This window comes from Pseudorasbora parva, chromosome 3 (assembly GCF_024679245.1).
Source record: "Pseudorasbora parva isolate DD20220531a chromosome 3, ASM2467924v1, whole genome shotgun sequence".
Lineage (NCBI taxonomy): Eukaryota > Metazoa > Chordata > Actinopteri > Cypriniformes > Gobionidae > Pseudorasbora > Pseudorasbora parva.
The window spans coordinates 39,117,348-39,138,627 of NC_090174.1; the positions used below are offsets into that span (position 1 = coordinate 39,117,348).

At 38.6% G+C, this 21,280-nt stretch overlaps 1 protein-coding gene across 5 annotated transcripts in view; it reads right to left on the minus strand.

Annotated features, from left to right (window-relative positions):
- Positions 1-358: 358 nt before the first annotated feature.
- The window catches only part of camkk1a (calcium/calmodulin-dependent protein kinase kinase 1, alpha a), a 96,104-nt gene continuing 75,182 nt past the window's right edge, over positions 359-21,280 (minus strand). For 4 of the 5 annotated variants that reach the window (XM_067438776.1, XM_067438774.1, XM_067438777.1 and 1 more), the window contains 8 exons: positions 19,938-20,137; positions 18,312-18,365; positions 18,047-18,120; positions 15,946-16,033; positions 11,493-11,621; positions 10,998-11,101; positions 5,404-5,451; positions 359-4,616 (listed from right to left, as the gene is read on the minus strand). In XM_067438776.1, coding sequence (XP_067294877.1) covers positions 4,541-4,616; positions 5,404-5,451; positions 10,998-11,101; positions 11,493-11,621; positions 15,946-16,033; positions 18,047-18,120; positions 18,312-18,365; positions 19,938-20,137 — 773 coding nt within the window. In that variant the 3' untranslated portion in view covers positions 359-4,540. The remainder of the gene's footprint in view (positions 4,617-5,403; positions 5,452-10,997; positions 11,102-11,492; positions 11,622-15,945; positions 16,034-18,046; positions 18,121-18,311; positions 18,366-19,937; positions 20,138-21,280) is intronic. The other variant, XM_067438778.1, reaches the window with a different exon arrangement.

A 21,280-nucleotide genomic window follows, 5' to 3' on the forward strand; every position in this document is an offset into this window, starting at 1 on the left:
AAAAAAACAAAAAAAAAAAAACACAACAACAACAGACAGATTGATCAGGTAGAGTTCAGCATTTCTGGACATCCAGTTTCTTTCTTTTGATATAAGAAATAATTTTAATAAAATTAAAATAAAATCCTTTCAGGATTATACAAAACACCCTCCACTTTGCACTGGTATCCCGTTTAACTCTGTCTGGATTTATTTTGCAACAATGACTACCAAGATTTTATTAAAAAAATATATATATACATTTACATTTTTCATAATCAGACAGCACCAAGAAGGATTGTTTGGTTTTATGTGTAAAAGTGCTGTTATACATATACACATGCTCAATTTATCATAAACAGCAATAATAAAACATGTGTGTAAAAAAGGAACCAGTCACCTGTGATATCTTTATTGTCTTTGATTATGTCTATGTGTACAAAAAGCATGCAAAAAATAGCATCTTTATATGGTTTGGTACATATTTACATAGTAAAAGTCGCATTCAGTGCTTTTTCGGGCCATGCTCTTATTTGTCTATTTTCTTAGATTTTTTTGTGTGTAATAGTTACATTCAGATCAATGCAGCAGAATACAGACGTCTATAAATAACCAGCAATATCAGGCACTCTGACACGAATAACTGGGCAGTTCAAACTGCAGGTATGTGAGCGAGACCGCGTTCTACGATTTATACATAAATCAATTCTGATATACATTTGAATCAACATTTGTAAGAAAGGGGAATTAAAAAAGCTTTGATAGCAAGGACCTTTTGCAGCTTCAAAGTGCATCAAAATGGCCACTTTTCTCTCACTTCCTTCACAGACTCAAACGAGTGTCAAACAACAGAAACCTTTATAAATGTGGGTAGACAAATGATCAAACCTCATCTATTGCACATGAGCTGAAACCCGGAAAAGGAAAAATCCTTCACACTTGAGTTGATTGTTCAGACAGAGGTATGGCATTTTGCTGCATATGTTTAGCTCATACAAAAGTCCTGCAGGAAACAATTTAAAGGGGTTTTACACATTATTTGTTTCGTCTCACATAGATATCAAAAGGAATAGTGAACCTAGAGAGGTTTGTAAAGGTTATAGCAAGTTAAGAGACATGCCGCACATCAAGACACAAACAGGTGCATAGCATACATCAAGAAGTAACAGACAAGACTACTGCACATTTAAGACAGAATGGACAAATGCGACTGCACATATAAGAGAAGAAGTGGGGTCCTTTAAAACCATTCAATGAATTTACAGAATATGCTACTCCATTTTTTCTGTATTCCCAGAATAGCAGTGTCCAGACCCTGAGTACCACATATTACAGAATCTTAATACACAACAGAAATGAGACTCCATTTAATGCCTGAATCAAAAACTCTATACAAACAGACCAAAAAAGACTGGTCGTTTGGCACTGAAAATGATTTTTCTTGTGTAATTCAGTTTAAAGAGAAAATGGTATGGGCAAGAACCAATCTAGAAGTAGTGTGTGCATAAGAGAGGGCCATAGAGAGATGGGGGAAGAGAGAGAGAGAACAAGGGAAGAATGTGTAGGAGTCACACACAAAAAAAAGGGACCACCATCTGCACAGGATATTAGTGAGAATATAATGAAAGCGGTTCACTGCAGTTTATCAGTCTGTCTTCATACAAGCAATAATGAGTCATCTGAATGACTGACGTTGGTTAAAGGTTTCCACTAAGCACTTGCTGCTTAATAGAAATAATTTGCAGATGACCTAATTGAGTCCAGTTTTATTTTTCTTGAAAGGAATTAAAGGGACAGTTCACCTCAAAATCTGCATGGACCCTTTTTGTAATCAGACTAGTAGCACAGTCAGAATAAAAAAATAAAAGTAAAAATCGCATGTAAATCACGTCAATTGGAATGAACTGGCCAAATCCGACTAAAATTTCATTTGGATTGTAAGGAGTGGTTTAAACCTTTTTAAAATCCGTTCAATAGGAAATGTAAACATTTGGTTGATTGAAAACCGAAACTGGACCATTCTATACATGTGTAACGATGTAATATGCATGACGTATGACGCAGAAATTTCAGAAATCGTTGTGTCAATATAAATGTTTCCTTCTGCTAATTGTCTGTAAAGTGTTTCAAAAGATCAACTCTGATTAGAAGCTTGATATAGGGAGATATAGGCTACTGTAAACACGCGCACCAACCAGATCACTTTTTTAGCGATCATGTAAACAATATATTCAGATTCATCAGTCAGAATTATTTAATTCCTTTTGAAACAAAAAATGTCCATGTAAATGTATCTAATGACAGTGAATGGTGACCACAGTGTTTCTCATCCACTTTTTATTATATGAGAAACAAGCAGCCTGGACATTCTGCTAAATAACTCCTTTCGGGTTTCATAAAAAAATACAATAAAGTCATACATGTTTGGATTGATATAAAGATAAAGTCATGTTCACATTAAGATTAATATTTGGTGCAATTAACATTTTAATTTGAACAAACTACAGTAAATGAGTCTGTTCAAACCTACACAGACATTTGCATGCCATCGAGGGTTTCTAAACTCTCTTCCATTGCAGTGCGAAGAAAACCGGACAACCAAAAAGATTTGTGCTTTTGGTCACATGCCCAGAGCTGCTGCTGTTATATAAAATGATGACTTGGTGGCGATCATGAACAGACTATTTTGCTTGACGACAATAAATACCAGAAGAAGAATCGATTTTTGTGTCAGAAAGTTTGCACATAGTCTCAGCTTCATCTGATTTCCGGGAGACTTCTGTCACCTTCTTTAACGATTCGCCTGGAAATAAAGCCACCATGATGCCGAAAGCCATGGTGTTTACATCTGTGACAATTAGCTAGGATCAACTAAAAGTTGGATTTTTCAAAACAAATGTGATGTTCCCAGCACCAGTGTTGCAGTAAAGTTGCTCAACGTTCTTGAATGAACTGTACGGCGGTCTGTTATGGTGGGGACATCAGCTTCCTGCATTTTTTTAACACACTGGTCTGAAGAGACAAATTGTAGAAAATTGAACAGAATATTTGCCGGTCATATTTTGGACAGAATCTTTGCCGGTCTGAATGAACAGACCTTTAGTAAATGATAACTAAAATGTTTGGGTGAACTGTCCTTTTAAAACTAAAACATGCTCAATGAGGATTTCACAATGAAAATCTAATTAATATGAGTGATCTGTGCTCATAATTAAATATCTCGATCGCCAATGTGCATTTACAATGGTTGTCCACTGAGAATCCCTTTGTACTTTCAATACATGGCTGAAAAACGGGATGATTGGTTCGCCTGGCAGACGATCCGATGTAAACAAGGGCGTTTTGTTTTGGATGGAGTTAATACAGGCCAAGAGGGACCGTGATGACATTGAATGGCAGTTCACTCTCAGTCAACAGCTAAACACCATATTCAGATCCTTCCCTCAATTGGCTTGTCTGTTTTGAGTGAAAGTGACTCCCTCTGCTTCCGCATCAGTGAACACTTGCTCGCCTCGGTGGCATGTTTGCATGTGAGTTTGAGCCCCCGTTAGCATTGCTGACTGACAAATAGGCCTTTTGGAATGTGAAGACTCGGTAAACAATGACACATTCTGTTCCTGCAGAAACAAAGCGCTGCGACACGAGAGCCCTGCATCCGGTGCGGTCCAAATGTGGGATTTCTGACATTCACAAACACGGAGAAAAAGCCCTGTTCTAGATAATGCTAACACCAAACGCTGTACGTTTTGTGAGAAAGCCCTGTTCGCTAGAATTGACTGAACGTGCAGACATTTTTACATGAAGAGCTCTTTTAGTGTCTAGTAGTTACATAAGCCCCTTTGATTCACACTACAACACTGTGTGTGTGTGTCTGGTTATACTTCGTATCTGAATGAAATAAGAACATTTTGATAGTATGAAAGAATTGGAAAGCAACAGAGATATGGAAACACCATAATATGGAAAAGGCCATATTTCAGGCATGCCATGATAGGGTTAAGAATTGCACATTGACATATACAAAATGGCAAGACACCAAAGCTATTATTTTACACACGTATAAACGTTACGATGGCAGCACACTGCATCATTGCCATCACTGTCTTTAGCTTTATGAGGTGCTGTACCAAGTTAATATTAGCATATTTTGTAAATGCTGTAGTATTTTGCGCTAGAAAGCTTAGTCTTTCAAACAAACCTGGCCCAGTGTAGATTCCATCCAAAATATACTTGTTTAGCCGGGAACAAAGGTGAAAAGATCCAAACTGCGCGAAGTATGATTTTCCGCCGGAATACCAAGGTAAGGTTTTCTGAGAACATTTACTACAGTGGACTTAAAAGCAAGGAAAGTGATTCTTGTGCAAGACTGAAAAAAAGTGAAAAGCCTGAATGATGACAAGCAATAGCAGAATCCAGTTCAATGTCAAGGTGAGCCTCAAGTCGGCAGAAACTGAGTGTAGTGTAGCGGTTTGGGTCATGATCGTCATCTGCTCGAAGGGTTGGAAGTGTCTAAATGGAGAAGCGCAGACAATGAGGAAGGCTTTGGGATCTATGGAGACACTCAAGAGGTGGGTGGTTCGTCCTCATGCAAGTCCTCGAGCTCGACTTCTCTACCAGCCTCTCCACTGCTCCCCTTTCTGAGAGAGAAAAAAAACAGAGAGATGTGAATCTTTATCTAAATGTTCCATGCTTTCATCCAGTAGTTGATCTTGAAAAGCCAGTCTTTGATTATCAACAGTCTATAAAGTCTGGTGCACTATACAGATTATTCAGACCCATATAACCACAGATGCTTTAATCTTTTTCTCAGAGTTGCGGGTCATAAAGTCATAGTTGTGATTTATAAAGTACAATTCTAAGGCAAAAAATGATTTTCCTCAGAATTTTGTGTATAGCTCACAAGTCTGACTTTATATCTTGCAATTGCGTGTTATAAAGTCAGAATTGCGCAATTCTGAGAAGTCAGTATTTATTTCCCCTTTAAAATAAACAGAGAAAAAAATCTTCAGTATATTGTCCCTTTATACAATAAAATAAAAAATCTACATGATGCATTTAACAGGTGTGATACATCTGTAGACCTGTGGTTGAATCTATAAAGTATTAAACACTGAAAACTAGCACATCGACAAACAATCTTGGAGGAAACACAGATGATGAACATGGGAAGGTTCTCTGCAACAGACACAACTGTACACAGAGGAACGTACATAGTGGGATTCAATGAAAGACCACAACATGGCAAGTTTCACTGGCTTTCAAACACTTTCACTGCCATGAAGCAAGAGAAATGCCACACAAGGACAGGATGGAGGCTGATGTATGAATCTTTCACTGACCCGTGGGAATACATGTAGAAGGGCAGGGAATCTGACACAAGGCTTGAGTGACAAATGACAATGACCACCTGTCACAATGAGTTACCTTAACGAGGGCTGGAGTTTAAAAGAGGGCCGGAACGGCCAAGAGTCCCTGCAGCAGAGAGAGAGAGAGAGAGAGAGAGAGAGAGAGAGGAGGAGGAGGAGGAGGAGGAGGAGGAGGAGGAGGAGGAGGAGGAGGAGGAGGAGGAGGAGAGCGTCAGCGGTTTCATGTGAAGATGAGCAGCAGGAACCAGGTCATTATAGAGACTACAGTAAGTTATTGAGGTTCAGAATGCCAGTTACATTAATAGTCGACATTAGACTACATGTCGAGTTCTGCGATAAAAGTCAATTTAGGGAAATGGACTGCATTAGCATCAACTGCTGAAGAGATATGCATGTGCCAGATTCTTATCAAAAAACTCATCAAATGCCAAGCATATTTGTCCAGAAGAAACAGCATTTAACCCCTGTATTTGACAAACACCAACAGGAAATTATCAAATAACTCTAGTCTGGGCTTCATGAGCATAAGAATAGGTTACCCACACTCAACCTGCACTCTGTGAGAGCTAATTTAAAAGGTGCTGGAGGCCAGAAAAAAAGGTCCTGAAATGTAATAATGTGCAGCCACATTTTTATCACATCCAACAAATGTGTAGTGATATGGCAATTTCTTTCCCCATGCTTCTAGACAGTGATGTGTATAGCGTTATAGCGTGTCCTAACCAGGCCTGAAGCGACAACTTTTACACAGAAAGCTAAATGTGGCACAATGCAACAAAATGACAACAAATAAACATGTTTAGTGTAATATATAGCTGTGGAGTAGTGGGGCGTTGCTATCCAGCACAAATAGAGAACAATAGGCTGGCAAAAGCTTATAATTATTCTGATGTTAAATGGATGATAAATGGAAGATATTTAAATTGTATACTATTTTGTATTGTGTGTATGTATGTATGCAAGTATATACATATAAAGAGTATATATACACTACACACTATATTGCCAAAAGGTTTTGGGATGCCTGCCTTTACATGCACATGAACTTTAATGACATCTCATTCTTAATCCGTAGGGTTTAATATGAAGTTGGCCCACACTTCTGGGAAGGCTTTCCACACGGTTTAGTGTGTTTATCAGAATTTTCTTTACAATTCTTCTAATAGCGCATTTGTAAGGTCAGGCACTGATGTTGGAGAAGTCCTTGCTCGCAGTAAAGCTCTAGATCAGGACTCAGGACTCTGTGCAGGCCAGTTAAGTTCCTCTACACTAAACTCGCTCATCCATGTCTTTATAGACCTTGTTTTGTGCACTGGTTGGAACAGGAAATGGCCATCCCCAAGTTGTTCCCACAAAGCTGAGAGCATGAAATTGTCCAAAATGTCTTGGCATGATGACACATTAAGAGTTCCTTTCACTAGAGCTAAGGGGCCAAGCCCAACCCGCGATAACAAAAGCCCGCCCACACTCTCACAGATGCAGAACAATTAATTATGTTGGTGTGAAATAAACAGTTGGAAATGTAGAAATTAAAGCTAAAGCTCCAATCTGCTCCCAAAAATTCCGAAAAAGTCTGTTAGTGCCTCAGTAGCTGCGTTTCCATTACAGATTTGCGAAAAACCGTATTATTTTCCTCTCGCGATATGTCATTCCAAAATGATGGCACTTGGTAGGTTTGTATATCCCATCCACCACACTATAGCCATTATTTTTATTGGAAGGAGACGTGTGTGTTATCCTGGGAAGTGGGACACAATCATGAAGTGGAATGAAATTTATTGGATATTTCAAACTTTTTTAACAAATCAAAAACTGAAAAATTGGGTGTGCCAAATTATTCGGCCCCTTTACTTTCAGTGCAGCAAAATCTCTCCAGAAGTTCAGTGAGGATCTCTGAATGATCCAATGTTGACCTAAATGACTAATGATGATAAATAGAATCCACCTGTGTGTAATCAAGTCTCCATATAAATGCACCTGCACTGTGATAGTCTCAGAGGTCCGTTTAAAGCGCAGAGAGCATCATGAAGAACAAGGAACACACCAGGCAGGTCCGAGATACTGTTGTGGAGAAGTTTAAAGCCGGATTTGGATACAAAAAGATTTCCCAAGCTTTAAACATCCCAAGGAGCACTGTGAAAGCAATAATATTGAAATGGAAGGAGTATCAGACCACTGCAAATCTACCAAGACCTGGCCGTCCCTCTAAACTTTCAGCTCATACAAGGAGAAGACTGATCAGAGATGCAGCCAAGAGGCCCATGATCACTCTGGATGAACTGCAGAGATCTACAGCTGAGGTGGGAGACTCTGTCCATAGGACAACAATCAGTCGTATACTGCACAAATCTGGCCTTTCCGGTAGAGTGGCAAGAAGAAAGCCATTTCTTAAAGATATCCATAAAAAGTTGTTTAAAGTTTGCCACAAGCCACCTGGGAGACACACCAAACATGTGGAAGAAGGTGCTCCGGTCAGATGAAACAAAAATTGAACTTTTGGCAACAATGGAAAACGTTATGATTGGCGTAAAAGCAACACAGCTCATCACCCTGAACACACCATCCCCACTGTCAAACATGGTGGTGGCAGCATCATGGTTTGGGCCTGCTTTTCTTCAGCAGGGACAGGGAAGATGGTTAAATTTGAAGGGAAGATGGATGGAGCCAAATACAGGACCATTCTGGAAGAAAACCTGATGGAGTCTGCAAAAGACCTGAGACTGGGACGGAGATTTGTCTCCCAACAAGACAATGATCCAAAACATAAAGCAAAATCTACAATGGAATGGTTCAAAAATAAACATATCGAGGTGTTAGAATGGCCAAGTCAAAGTCCAGACCTGAATCCAATCGAGAATCTGTGGAAAGAACTGAAAACTGCTGTTCACAAACACTCTCCATCCAACCTCACTGAGCTCGAGCTGTTCTGCAAGGAGGAATGGGCAAACATTTCAGTCTCTCGATGTGCAAAACTGATAGAGACATACCCCAAGCGACTTACAGCTGTAATCACAGCAAAAGGTGGCGCTACAAAGTATTAACTTAAGGGGGCCGAATCATTTTGCACGCCAAATTTTTCAGTTTTTGATTTGTTAAAAAAGTTTGAAATATCCAATAAATTTCGTTCCACTTCATGATTGTGTCCCACTTGTTGATTCTTCACAAAAAAATTAAGTTTCATATCATTATGTTTGAAGCCTGAAATGTGGCAAAAGGTCGCAAAGTTCAAGGTTGGCCGAATACTTTAGCAAGTTTATATCCAGTATTGGCAGATAAAAAAAAAAAATTAAAAAAAAATCCCTGACCGATTTTATAATGTGCTCATGCTAAAACAGGTTATTAAAGTGTCAATATTACAATAGAATACAATGTCAATAGAATACTCTTAATTAGTGCAATATTCATGTGTTTTACAAGAAATTACGTGTTGCCACCACAGAGTAATGATTGCAGAAGAATGCTTCATGAAGGGAGGGAGTGTGTGTGTTCGGTATGTACTGTAAGTGTGTGTTGAGATGAAAAAGGTTATTAACCGTGCGGGAGGTAGTGTATTCAACCTGACACTGAATTATGGATGACATGCAAATGGAAACCCCTGACAGTTGGAGATTTAAAGGAAGGGATGGGCTTTAAAAAAAATTACGATGATATCTTTCTACCAACCGGGGGCGCTGCTGCTTTTTATCCACTTCATCAGAAATGCTATTACTCAGAGGGGAAAACTAGCTGACAAATGGCTAATAAAAAAATTATAGAGGTAAATGAAAACACAATCAACTGCCTCTTGCAAATGAAGTCACCGGTCTGCTGAGTCACTGTATTGATCCAGCTCATTCCAAATCAGATTGCACCTTTGCCAACACAGACAGGCCAGACCAAACAAGCAAATAATTTGTTTACAGACAATCAAATGACCTTTCAGTTTTGATTGTACAAAATATAACTGCATATGGCACAGATGGAAAAAACTAACAAAAAACAAACAAACAAAGCAATACAACCTATAACAGAGAGCATTCAGCACTGCATTAAAATATTCGCAAGGCTGATTTTGGTCTATCTGGGATGCATACAGAGATAACCAGATTGTTTGTATTGATCCAGGGCATTCAGAAGACAGAGAGCAACCCTCTGCTGATTCTGACAGGCATCTAACAGACAGCACACAGAGAGGAAGAGTGAGAGAACATTCTGCTGTCCTTGAACAAACCCCCTCTAATGTGGGAAACGCAGCAGAGTGGGGACAGAGATGACTTCATGGAGACACTTACTGTCAGTCTAGTGGGCAGATACATTAACCGCAAAAAGCCTTTGAGGATAACTGTCAAAGGAAAGATGGAGCAAACAACATCCAGTAGCTGTGACTTTTATAACTCGTATATGTGTTATCGTACATAAATGCTGAAAATGGCAAAATGAAATATACATGTTTAACTATAAATGTCCATATTTATAACAAATAAATAAAAATAACAATGTTCATACTCATTTGTAAAGGCAAATATTCATCCAAACACGTAATTAAATTGTCTGGCTATCACCAGACCAAGCTCAATTTAAGTTTGAACATTGGTCTGGGGAGTCTGCTCTGTATTTTCTACTGCACAAGAGGCGTGATCAGCGAACATTATTTAAATGACTCTGTACGTAATTGGATAGTCCTTCAACCAATCAGACCACAAGAGGCGTGATCAACGGGCAACAACCCATCGTTTCTCTATCTGTCGTCGTGTTAAACCCACCAATAACTTGCTAGGTGAAAAAAGCCAGTCTGTGATTGGTTCCCGCAAAAGTCTAACAGAAGCAGTAAAAATGAATGTACAGGTTTCCAGACTGAGTTGCAGGGCAAAATCAAATCGCTGGCAGATCAGGCTGGGATTAACTAGTCTAGTAATTACTAGTAATTAATAATAAATTGTAAATGTGTTCAGCATTCTACAACAAATATTTTAAATTTTAAGTCGTAAAGTGAGCAGGATATAATTTAACTATGGCTTCGGCAGGCATGTATCATGATACTAAGCTGGGCAGCGGGCGCATGAGCCCTCGCCAGCTCTACAGTGTTTGTTCTTAGAATAGACATGACTTTGTAAAACAACATTCAGAGGCAATAAGATGGTCTAAGAAGTATTTCAATCATCATTAGAGTGCCACCCAGGCTGAATAATGCAAGGACATTAGAATTCTGTCAAAAATGTTGTCTGATATGTTCAAAATTAGAATAAAAAGCATACGGCCAGGAGCTGCCATTGATTAAGGAGTCAGCTGTCTCCTCAGTGCAATAAAGAGAAAAAAGTTCCAGACATTAATAGTTAAAACATCAAGTCCTAGAGCTTTGAATGCTACTGCAAAAAAAAAACGACTGAATCATGCTACTATGGAAACGTATGTTGGCGGCAGGAGAAGTAATGGGTGACTATTAGCGCACCTTCCTGTTCAAATAGACAGACATGACGTCTGAAATATCATGCTGTGACCTTGAATGTGAGAGTGAAAAAAGCAAAGAATGAAAGGGATGCAATGCAGAAAATATTTCAGCCTCTTACAAAAGGCTTGTGGGGAAAAGGAGAGTCATTAGTATTTGTGCAGCTATATTACTATGGTTTCCAGTTGGTCATCGGTTGTCGTAGTTTGTAAGTTTGGAACACTTACATGAGAAGACTGCCTGGTGCAGACATGGATCTCTCTTCTCTTCTGCTGGGACACTCAAATGGATTCCCAAAGGAACGCTTCCTTAACATGGCTTTCACCAATATCTACAGCATCACAGGAAAGAGGGGGAAACTAGATTTAACTTACTGTACAAATTAAGAGAATATGGACCAGGGCATGCAGAAAATAGAGGGGAAAAAACAGCGGTCAGCTAAAAATACACTTTGCATTAAGTGAAATGATGATGCAGAGAAGGACTAATTCCAGGAAAGTAATCAAGGAAAAGCTGACAGTTCAGAAGCAGGGTCAGTCTGACATATGGTGAGGTTTCATTGTTTGGTTGAAATCAATTGAGTCTTAACCTTCTTACTCGTCTATTCAATGGCAGCAGTACGATGCACTAAACACATTTGGCATGTGTGTGTTCATGTAACTATAGTTCAGCAGCTAGTTTTTTACACATAGAAACCCTTGTTCTTTCTCTGTTTCACTTACCACAGCAGACAGACTAGGAACAAACTTCACCGAGTTCTGCACCTCCTCTTCAGTGACTTCTACCACAGTACAGTGCTCCTCTTCTAAAGGCATAGGGTCTGTACAATCCTGAGTCACCCAAGGGTCCACCTGAAGATACACACACACACAAATAACACACATGCTGTGTAAACCTATCATTCCATCTGGCCATTTAACCGTGCTGACTGACTGACTGACTGACTGACTGACGGAAGGACTGACTGACTGACTCACTGACCTTCACAGTCCTTCAGTCAGTCCTTCAGTCAATCAGTCAGTCCTTCAGTCAGTCAGTGAGTCAGTCCTTCAGTCAGTCCGTCAGTCAATCAGTCAGTCCTTCAGTCAGTCCTTCAGTCAGTCAGTGAGTCAGTCCTTCAGTCAGTCCGTCAGTCAGTCAGTCAGTCCTTCAGTCAGTCAGTCAGTCCTTCAGTCAGTCAGTGAGTCAGTCCTTCAGTCAGTCCTTCAGTCAGTCAGTGAGTCAGTCCTTCAGTCAGTCCTTCAGTCAGTCAGTGAGTCAGTCCTTCAGTCAGTCCTTCAGTCAGTCAGTGAGTCAGTCCTTCAGTCAGTCCTTCAGTCAGTCAGTGAGTCAGTCCTTCAGTCAGTCAGTGAGTCAGTCCTTCAGTCAGTCCTTCAGTCAGTCAGTGAGTCAGTCCTTCAGTCAGTCCTTCAGTCAGTCAGTGAGTAAGTCCTTCAGTCAGTCCTTCAGTCAGTCAGTGAGTCAGTCCTTCAGTCAGTCCTTCAGTCAGTCAGTGAGTCAGTCCTTCAGTCAGTCCTTCAGTCAGTCAGTGAGTCAGTCCTTCAGTCAGTCCTTCAGTCAGTCAGTGAGTCAGTCCTTCAGTCAGTCAGTGAGTCAGTCCTTCAGTCAGTCCTTCAGTCAGTCAGTGAGTCAGTCCTTCAGTCAGTCCTTCAGTCAGTCAGTGAGTCAGTCCTTCAGTCAGTCCTTCAGTCAGTCAGTGAGTCAGTCCTTCAGTCAGTCCTTCAGTCAGTCAGTGAGTCAGTCCTTCAGTCAGTCAGTGAGTCAATCAGTCAGTCCTTCAGTCAGTCCTTCAGTCAGTCAGTGAGTCAGTCCTTCAGTCAGTCCTTCAGTCAGTCAGTGAGTCAGTCCTTCAGTCAGTCCTTCAGTCAGTCAGTGAGTCAGTCCTTCAGTCAGTCCTTCAGTCAGTCAGTGAGTCAGTCCTTCAGTCAGTCCTTCAGTCAGTCAGTGAGTCAGTCCTTCAGTCAGTCCTTCAGTCAGTCAGTGAGTCAGTCCTTCAGTCAGTCAGTGAGTCAGTCCTTCAGTCAGTCCTTCAGTCAGTCAGTGAGTCAGTCCTTCAGTCAGTCAGTGAGTCAGTCCTTCAGTCAGTCAGTGAGTCAGTCCTTCAGTCAGTCAGTGAGTCAGTCCTTCAGTCAGTCAGTCAGTCAGTCAGTAAGTCAGTCCGTCAGTCCGTCAGTCAGTCTGTTTTCTTCAATCCATCCAGCCATCATCTAACCATCTATTTATCAATCCATTGCTTTGTCCATCCATCCTAACATCCATCCAATCAGAAAATCATTAAAGAAATAAAATATTTGTCCTAAAAACAGTCTGAAGGATATGAGGGTAGAGCTGTTGAGTGAATGTAGGCCGTGGAGCTCTGATTAAAGTGTGCTCTGGGGATCGCTGCTTTAATGGAACATTTTCTGGGTAATGACATGCAGGCAGGAGTCTCTAATGGTCCAGTGTGTGTGTGTGTGTGTGTGTGTGTGTGTGTGTGTGTGTGTGTGTGTGTGTGTGTATGTGTGTGTGCTAAATATTCACATTCACTGTCACTCTGAGACAGCAGATGGAAGTTTCCAGAACTGAACCAAAATCCTTCTCCATAGGGATTAGCTGATGTGTTTCTGCCCAAACATCAAATCTGCTAGATGGTGCAGAAGCTATAAGAGATATTGTGTCATATTTACACAATCCCTGTATGTGACTCAGGAAAAGTCTTTGATAGAAACACTGGAGCTATTATGAGTGAAGACTAATGAAACATTTCTTTCTTAGAAACCGACTATCATTTCAATATGAATTGATGTTGCACTCTATGCATGAAGGAAAATTTAGGGGAATTCTAGAAGATCTCAGATCTTATGGTGACAATGATACAATGTTGTGCTTTGATCCAAACCATCATTTTGGTTGGGCTTGACATGTCAATGTTTACTGCTTAATTCATATACGTGTATCTGTATGAAAGAATGTAACTTATCTCCTTTCAGTTAAGCCTGTTTCCACTGAAACACAATCACAAAAAAGTAAATCTTGTGTTTATTGAGAAACTAACTGACATGGCTATTTGTTATATTTAAAGAGATTAATGTCTACATACGGTTATTCTGCAGCTTTATGCAGCTTTCAAAATGAAACTTTTCCTCATGTATTCACCCTAAAATTGTTCCAAATTGGTAGGAATGTTTTTCTTCTGCTGAACACAAAAGAATATTGAAGAAGAAGAGTGAAGAATGTTGGTAACCAGACAGTTGACCATAGCCATTTACATTATTTCCTGCTATGTAAATCAATGGCTACTGTCTAGTTACCAACATTAAAATATTTTCTTTTGTTTTCAACAGAAGAAAAGCACTCGTAAAGGTTTGGAACAACTTGAGGGTGAATAAATTATGACAGAAATTTAATTTCGGGGTGAACAATTCCTTGAAAGAAATTTTCATTGAAAAAAACCTATGTTTTGTATTCTTCGAGATTAACTTGTTATTTGACAGATGTAGTTTCATGGAAAATGTACTGAGATTTATGTAATTGCCACAGCTCAGAGGTGTTTATTTTTCTACATGTTTAGCTCCAACATATCTACCCGGAAGTGTTCATTGATCCTAATGACCGGAATCAGCTGCTTCAGGTGTGTTTAATTATGGCTGGAGATAAAAATGGTGGGAAAAATCAGACTTTTTATATTGAAGCATTAATGCATTTGAGTAAAATAGAATAAATATACAGAATTTAAAAATACTAATATTTTGTGTTGAGCAACTTGAATGTGACTGTATGACAACTGAAATGACTATTATGACTTGTAATATCATGCTTTCTTTTTCAGATTTCACCGTTGGACCACATGTAGTTAATGACATCCGACTTATGAAGCTAATTTTATTTTTAAAGGTTGTAATGCTTTTGATCTATTTCTCCCCCTTTCTTTCTCTCTTTCTCTCTTTCTTTCTTTCTTTCTTTCTTTCTTTCTTTCTTTCTTTCTTTCTTTCTTTCTTTCTTTCTTTCTTTCTTTCTTTCTTTCTTCTCTTTTGTCATTGATTGTGTGAAACAAAATTAAATATTTGTTACAATAAATATAATTGTTAAATAAAATAAATTGACTGCAGGGAAGGTGTCATTTAAACTTGAAAAGGTTCCCCCCAAACTTTGTAATGATCAGAAATTTGTTGACGAACCACTGAAGTATACAGCTCTGGAAAAAAATTAAGAGACATTTAAGAATAAAAAGGATAATGTTAAGTTGTCTCTTTATTTTTCCAGAGCTGTATAATGTGGTTTCTAAATTGAATTTGTATATTAGATATAACATTGTTTTATGTTGTCATTACATTTCATTCTATTTTCATTTTCAACAAGAATCAACATAACACTGTAACATTGATCAAACAATATTACACAGTAAAAAAAACAGGCCTCCAATTGAAAATGTTGTGACTGATCACATCTAAATTTTTCAGTTGGTCAAATTGAATTCCTGTGAATTAAATGCAATCAATTTGTGATCAGTCACTAGAACATACATTTTAGTTTTTTACAGTGTACTAATGATTTCCCCCCCCCCCCCCCAATATTACCTCAACTTCAGTGATGTAGAATCCATCATAATGTAATGTTGATTCAGCAATATTACCAAAGATTATTTTTTGATAATTTCATTGCTGATTCAACATCAGTAATGTAGAATCCATCATAACGTAATTTTGATTTAACAATATTACCAGTGATTTTTTTGGTCACCATTGTTTCTACATTAAATGTGGGTGCAAACGTGATATCATAATGCTGATTCAGTGGTATTTTTTGTTGACTTTGTTTCAACAGTGAGGGTTACTTCAAAAGTGATGTAGAAAAAAAAATCACTTTGTAATATTGACTCAATCATGTTATCATTGATTTGTGGGTGAAATCTCAACATTGCTTCAACATTACCTGAATGTACAAGAGTGATACTGAACCAACATCACTTTGTAACATTAATACAAAGCAATTATTGTTGACTCTTCAACACTGACTCAACATTGTTTCAATGATTACATGCGATCTATGATAGCATTGATCAATAATGCTAGCCCATCCAAAAAGGTCAACTTTGGACGTTAATTTTAGTGTAATGAGTTGTGAAGATGAAAGTGTAAGGGATTATTCTGTACTTTCTATCGAAGAACTAAGTGCTCCCGTCATATGTAGACTTACTTTGATCTCAGGAACGGTGATCCTAGTGTCTGGGTTTTTGTCCAGCATTCGTGAGACCAGGTCCTTCAGCCCTTCGCTGATAGCTGGCCTGAGATATCACAGAAACACAGAGCAAACAGCTTAAAACACAAACCCAACGGTACTGCTAGACAATGACAGTGTGCTTTTACAAGAGACGAGACACACTACAGACAGAAGAAGCATGTTTCAAGCCCCCATTGACTGTCTCTGTAACAATCACAAGGGCTGAAGAGCTCAACTGTACTGAACACAAAAGACGAGATAGGTTGAAAAGATAGATAGGTTGGATAGAGTTCATTTACAGGAGCTCTGCAAACATGAAAAACAATAACAACAATATAGCATTGTCTACACACACACACACACACACACACACACACACACACACACACACACACACACACACACACACACACACACACACACACACACACACACACACAGCAAAAAAAAAACATCCTCTCACTTTCAGCTGTTTTTTTTTTACAGCAAATTTCTTATTATTTGTTAATATCAATATTGGTTATTTTTGTATAGTTCATTAAACAAGCAAACAACTTTGTTTAAAACCATTTCCAATAAAGATATGTAAAGCTTATTTAAAATATAGTTTCCTGAAAAAGGGGTTTATGAACAAAGCTGAGGAATTAATAGTTAATAATCATTCCTTTAATAGAGTATGGTAGAGAACAATAGAATAAAATGTATTGTACAATAGAGTACAGCAGCAGTCCAGAAGAGCAGAGTTATACTCTTGTCTTCTTGTCTTTTTTCCCAGTTCAACTATCTAAACATTTAAAACCAGATGCATTTACATAGTTATATTGGCTTTCAGAGAATATCTCTTGAATTAGGTTGAATCTCTAATTTTTGGGCTTGTTTTAAGCATAGAATGAACACAATTTAGTGAGATTTGCTGTGAGAGAAGAGGTACAGTAGGTATATAGTGAGAGGTATCTAGTAAGTTATGGAGTTTTAGTACAGCACTTATTTTAATTTTATTTGTCACCAGGCAGGGAAACATCAGATTAAGGTAACACTACCATTAAATAAATATTATAAAAGAGTAAAACTGTCAGAGTCATTGTATGTATAGCAGGATCTGATCATAGAAAAATCTGACAACCTTACAAAATATTGGAAACCCTCTGGTCATGTACACTGTATTTGATCCACAGTGATGACATTGTGATATGTTGCATTTGTTTTAGCCACTGAGAACACTGCAGCATGACATTAGGGAACAGAGACAGAGTGTGTGTGTGTGTGTGTGTGTGTGTGTGTGTGTGTGTGTGTGTGTGTGTGTGTGTGTGTGTGTGTGTGTGTGTGTGTGTGTGTGTGTGTGTGTGTGTGTGTGTGTGTGTGTGTGTGTGTGTGTGTGTGTGTGTGTGTAGCCTGTTTATGTGGTTTATGAGGACACAAATTTGTATAACTACATGGGTATTACACTGGTATTACACTATAAATGTGGTTTATGAGGACATATCAAATGTCCTCATAATTCAAATGGCCTTAAAAACATACTAAATGATGTTTTTTTGAGAAAGTAAAAATGCAGAATGTTTCCTGTGATGGGTAGGTTTAGGGGCAGGGGCAGTGTAAGGGGATAGAAAGTACGGTTTGTACAGTATAAAAACCATTACGCCTATGGAGAGTCCCTGTAAACCACATAGACCAACATGTGTGTGTGTGTGTGTGTGTGTGTGTGTGTGTGTGTGTGTGTGTGTGTGTGTGTGTGTGTGTGTGTGTGTGTGTGTGTGTGTGTGTGTGTGTGTGTGTGTGTGTGTGTGTGTGTGTGTGAGAGGCGCGCTTTATTTGCTGACGATTTGTCCAAACACATGCACCAGATGACATGCATCCTGATGGCCTCTGGCCTCCACACACACAGACGACAGACTTCATCAACATATCATTAAAAGAGACCTGCGCGGGCATACACAAACATCACACATAAACCAACACTCCTTAAAACAGCATTCATCTCACATCGCCATACACTCAAACATCTCTGACATTTCCTCTCTCTGTATCTGTTTCTGTGGGACGACAGAAGCGACACACACAGCAAGAGGCGACTTACATCTCAGGGAACTCCACCGGCTTACATTTGATCTTATTGTGAAGTGCCAGAATGTACTCATCAATAAATGGGCACTGGAGGACAACGGAGAAAAAGAGAGAAAGAGAGGGAGAGGAGGTTAGACGGATGAGTGATCAAAATCATCAATCACACAAATGTCACTGCAGTAGCGCACTGGCCCGTCCATTGATCTTACTGATAGATAATCCCACAGTGAAACACTACTGCTATCAATCTGATCATATCAGCACATGAGCAGACTTACCTTCCCATACACAAAACAGTAGAGAGTCACTCCCATAGCCCACACATCCAGAGCCTGAACAAGACACAACTTCTGTTATACTGATGCAGGAGCTATTGAGATAAATGGAATTCCTTAAAGGGACAGTTCATCCAAAGGTTTAATTTTGTTGTCATTTATTTACTCTCATGTTGTGCCAGCCCTCTAAACCGAATATCTTAAAGAATGGACTAATGTATTGTGCACTTAATAAGGGTTAAGGGGTTAGTGAGATTTTTAAAAACAAAGAAAATAATACAGTGTTTTGCTCAAAGGGGCATTCAACTGATCAAAAGTTAAATTACAACAAATTTCAAATAAAAGCTATTCTTCTGAACTTTCTATTAATTAAAACATCCTGAAAAAAATATTAAGAAGTATACTATTTTAACATTGAAAAAAAAGTGTTTTAGCCTTTAAATCAGTATATTAAAATGATTTAAAGGGTTAGTTCACCCAAAAATTACTCACCCTCATGTCGTTGGACACCTGTAACACCTTCGTTCATCTTCGGAACACAAATGAAGATATTTTTGTTGAAAGCTGATGGCTGAGAAAGGCTTCAGAAGGGCCTCCATTGGCATTCAGTACATTCCCACTGACCCACTCACAAGACCCATAAAAGGCACTAAAGACTTTGTTACAAAGTACATCTCACAACAGTGGCTGTACAATAATTTTACAATGCAACGAAAATAGTTATTGTGCGCACAAAAATCAAAATAACGATATAATCCACCAAATTATTGACATGAACTTGACGCATGCGCGAGAATAGGACACAGCTCCGCCGTTCGATTCATAGGGAATACATGACCCGGAAGAGGAGGAGCGCCGCTATTGCGTGAGTTCACGTCCAAGACCTACACGGAAGACAATATCTTGGCAGATAAAGTCATTAATTTGATTTTTTTGCGCACAAAAACTGTTCTCGCCGCTTGGTACAATTATTGTACACTCACTGTTGTGAGATGTACTTTGTAACAAAGTCTTTAGTGCTTTTATGGGTCTTGTGAGTGGGTCAGTGGAAATGTACTGAATCCCAATGGAGGCCTTTCTGAAGCCTTTCTCAGCCATCAGCTTTCAACAAAAATATCTTCATTTGTGTTCTGAAGATGAAGGAAGGTGTTACAGGTGTCCAACGACATGAGGGTGAGTAATTAATGAAATCATTTTCATTTTTGGGTGAACTAACCCTTTAAGGTGACACTGAATAATTTGTTACATTTATATAGTGTTTTAACTCAAAGCACTGAAGGCTGGAGTAATGATGCTGAAAATTCTAAATTGCCATCACAGGAATAAATTTAAATTTAAATGTACATACTTAAAATATTGCACAATTTAATTTATAATCTTTCACAATATTATAGTGTTAATGTATTTAATGAAATAACGCTTTAGTGAGCATGTGAACTTCTTATAAAACTTCATATGAACTTCTTGTAAAAAGCTCTGACACATTCATGAGAGTTCATGAGAGAAGTAGTGATGTCCCATTCATTATATGTTTTTTTTTTTTGAGCCTAATTCTTCAATGATATGGCTCACAAAATCATCTGAATGATTGGCCTATCACAATACATATTAGCAAAATCACCACATTACCTTTCCACTAAAGCTCTTGCGGTTGTCTGACAGTGTCTCTGGGGCCATGAAAGCAGGAGTACCAGCAGTGCTGGAGAGACAGGCATCGTTACCCTCAAACTGGTTACTGACCCCAAAATCGGCGATCTTGACATGGCCGTCATCTCCAAGTAATAAATTAGATGGTTTGATATCTCTGTGAACAATCTTCTGATAGTGCACTGAGCAAAAAGAGAAATCAGAGAAGGAATAATTTGAGCATTACATCTAAAAGAATAAGAAGTCATTTCAAAAGTTCAAGTTACTGACGATTAGCTTCAAATCTCAGAATTTTATTAGACTTCATATCTAGGTGATACCTAATACCTAAAGTAATTGACAAAATGAGTAATTCTAACCATTTAACAATATATTTAAAAGTTACATTTTACAGTGATGCAAATGATGATTAAACAAAAACACTTTTCATAATGTTATTATTATATTACGGGAGGGCCAATCATCTCAACGCAACATCCAAAAATATTTATAATTCAAGAATAAATCCATCCATGACTAATTGTAATCACCTGTCTTGGCATGAAATCAGAAAAAATATAAACGTTAACATACCATGTAATACAAATTCATACTTATACTGTACAAATTGCTTAATTTTGACCAATATGTCGGTTTATAACTCGAAACAAGTTTAATAAAGCTACTAGGTTGAGCACAGGAAATGAAGAAGAGGTACTGAAGTGTGTCTGACCGCAAGAGGTCTCATCCTTTCTTAACAGTAGAAAGGATCAAGAAGGTCACCCTGGCCTGTGCACACAGAAGCTGAATTTGATCGGTTAAGAGACACCTTCTTGTCTCAAGTGGTCAATCAGAGATAACCTGCCCAACACTTATCATCTTTCAGTCATGTGTCATTACTGGTTATATGCGACAACAAGAGCCCCGTCTCAGACATCTTCAGATGACAAGCATGGTAATGAAATAAGAAAATCCATTAAGGAACAAAGAGATGTGGTCAAAGTATTAGCAGGTTATTGCATATCATTATTTGATCAAAGTCAGCAAAGCAAGGTGAATGTAACGCATGGGGTACATGCTTGGGTATGCATGGGGTACTTATGAAAGGTGTCTCTCAAGCAGTTTACACATGATAAAACCCACACACATATTTTTTAGATGACTATTAATTAATTATATTGAAATAGCTCCCTAAGGTAACTAGCATAGTGCTAATGAAATAAACAGGCTATGGACACATACTCTGATTGTAGTCCACAAATGAAAGACACACACACAAAGGAGTTCGTTGTGAACACAGACTGATTTATAGCAAATCATGCAAATGGCCTGTTGCCATCCAGACG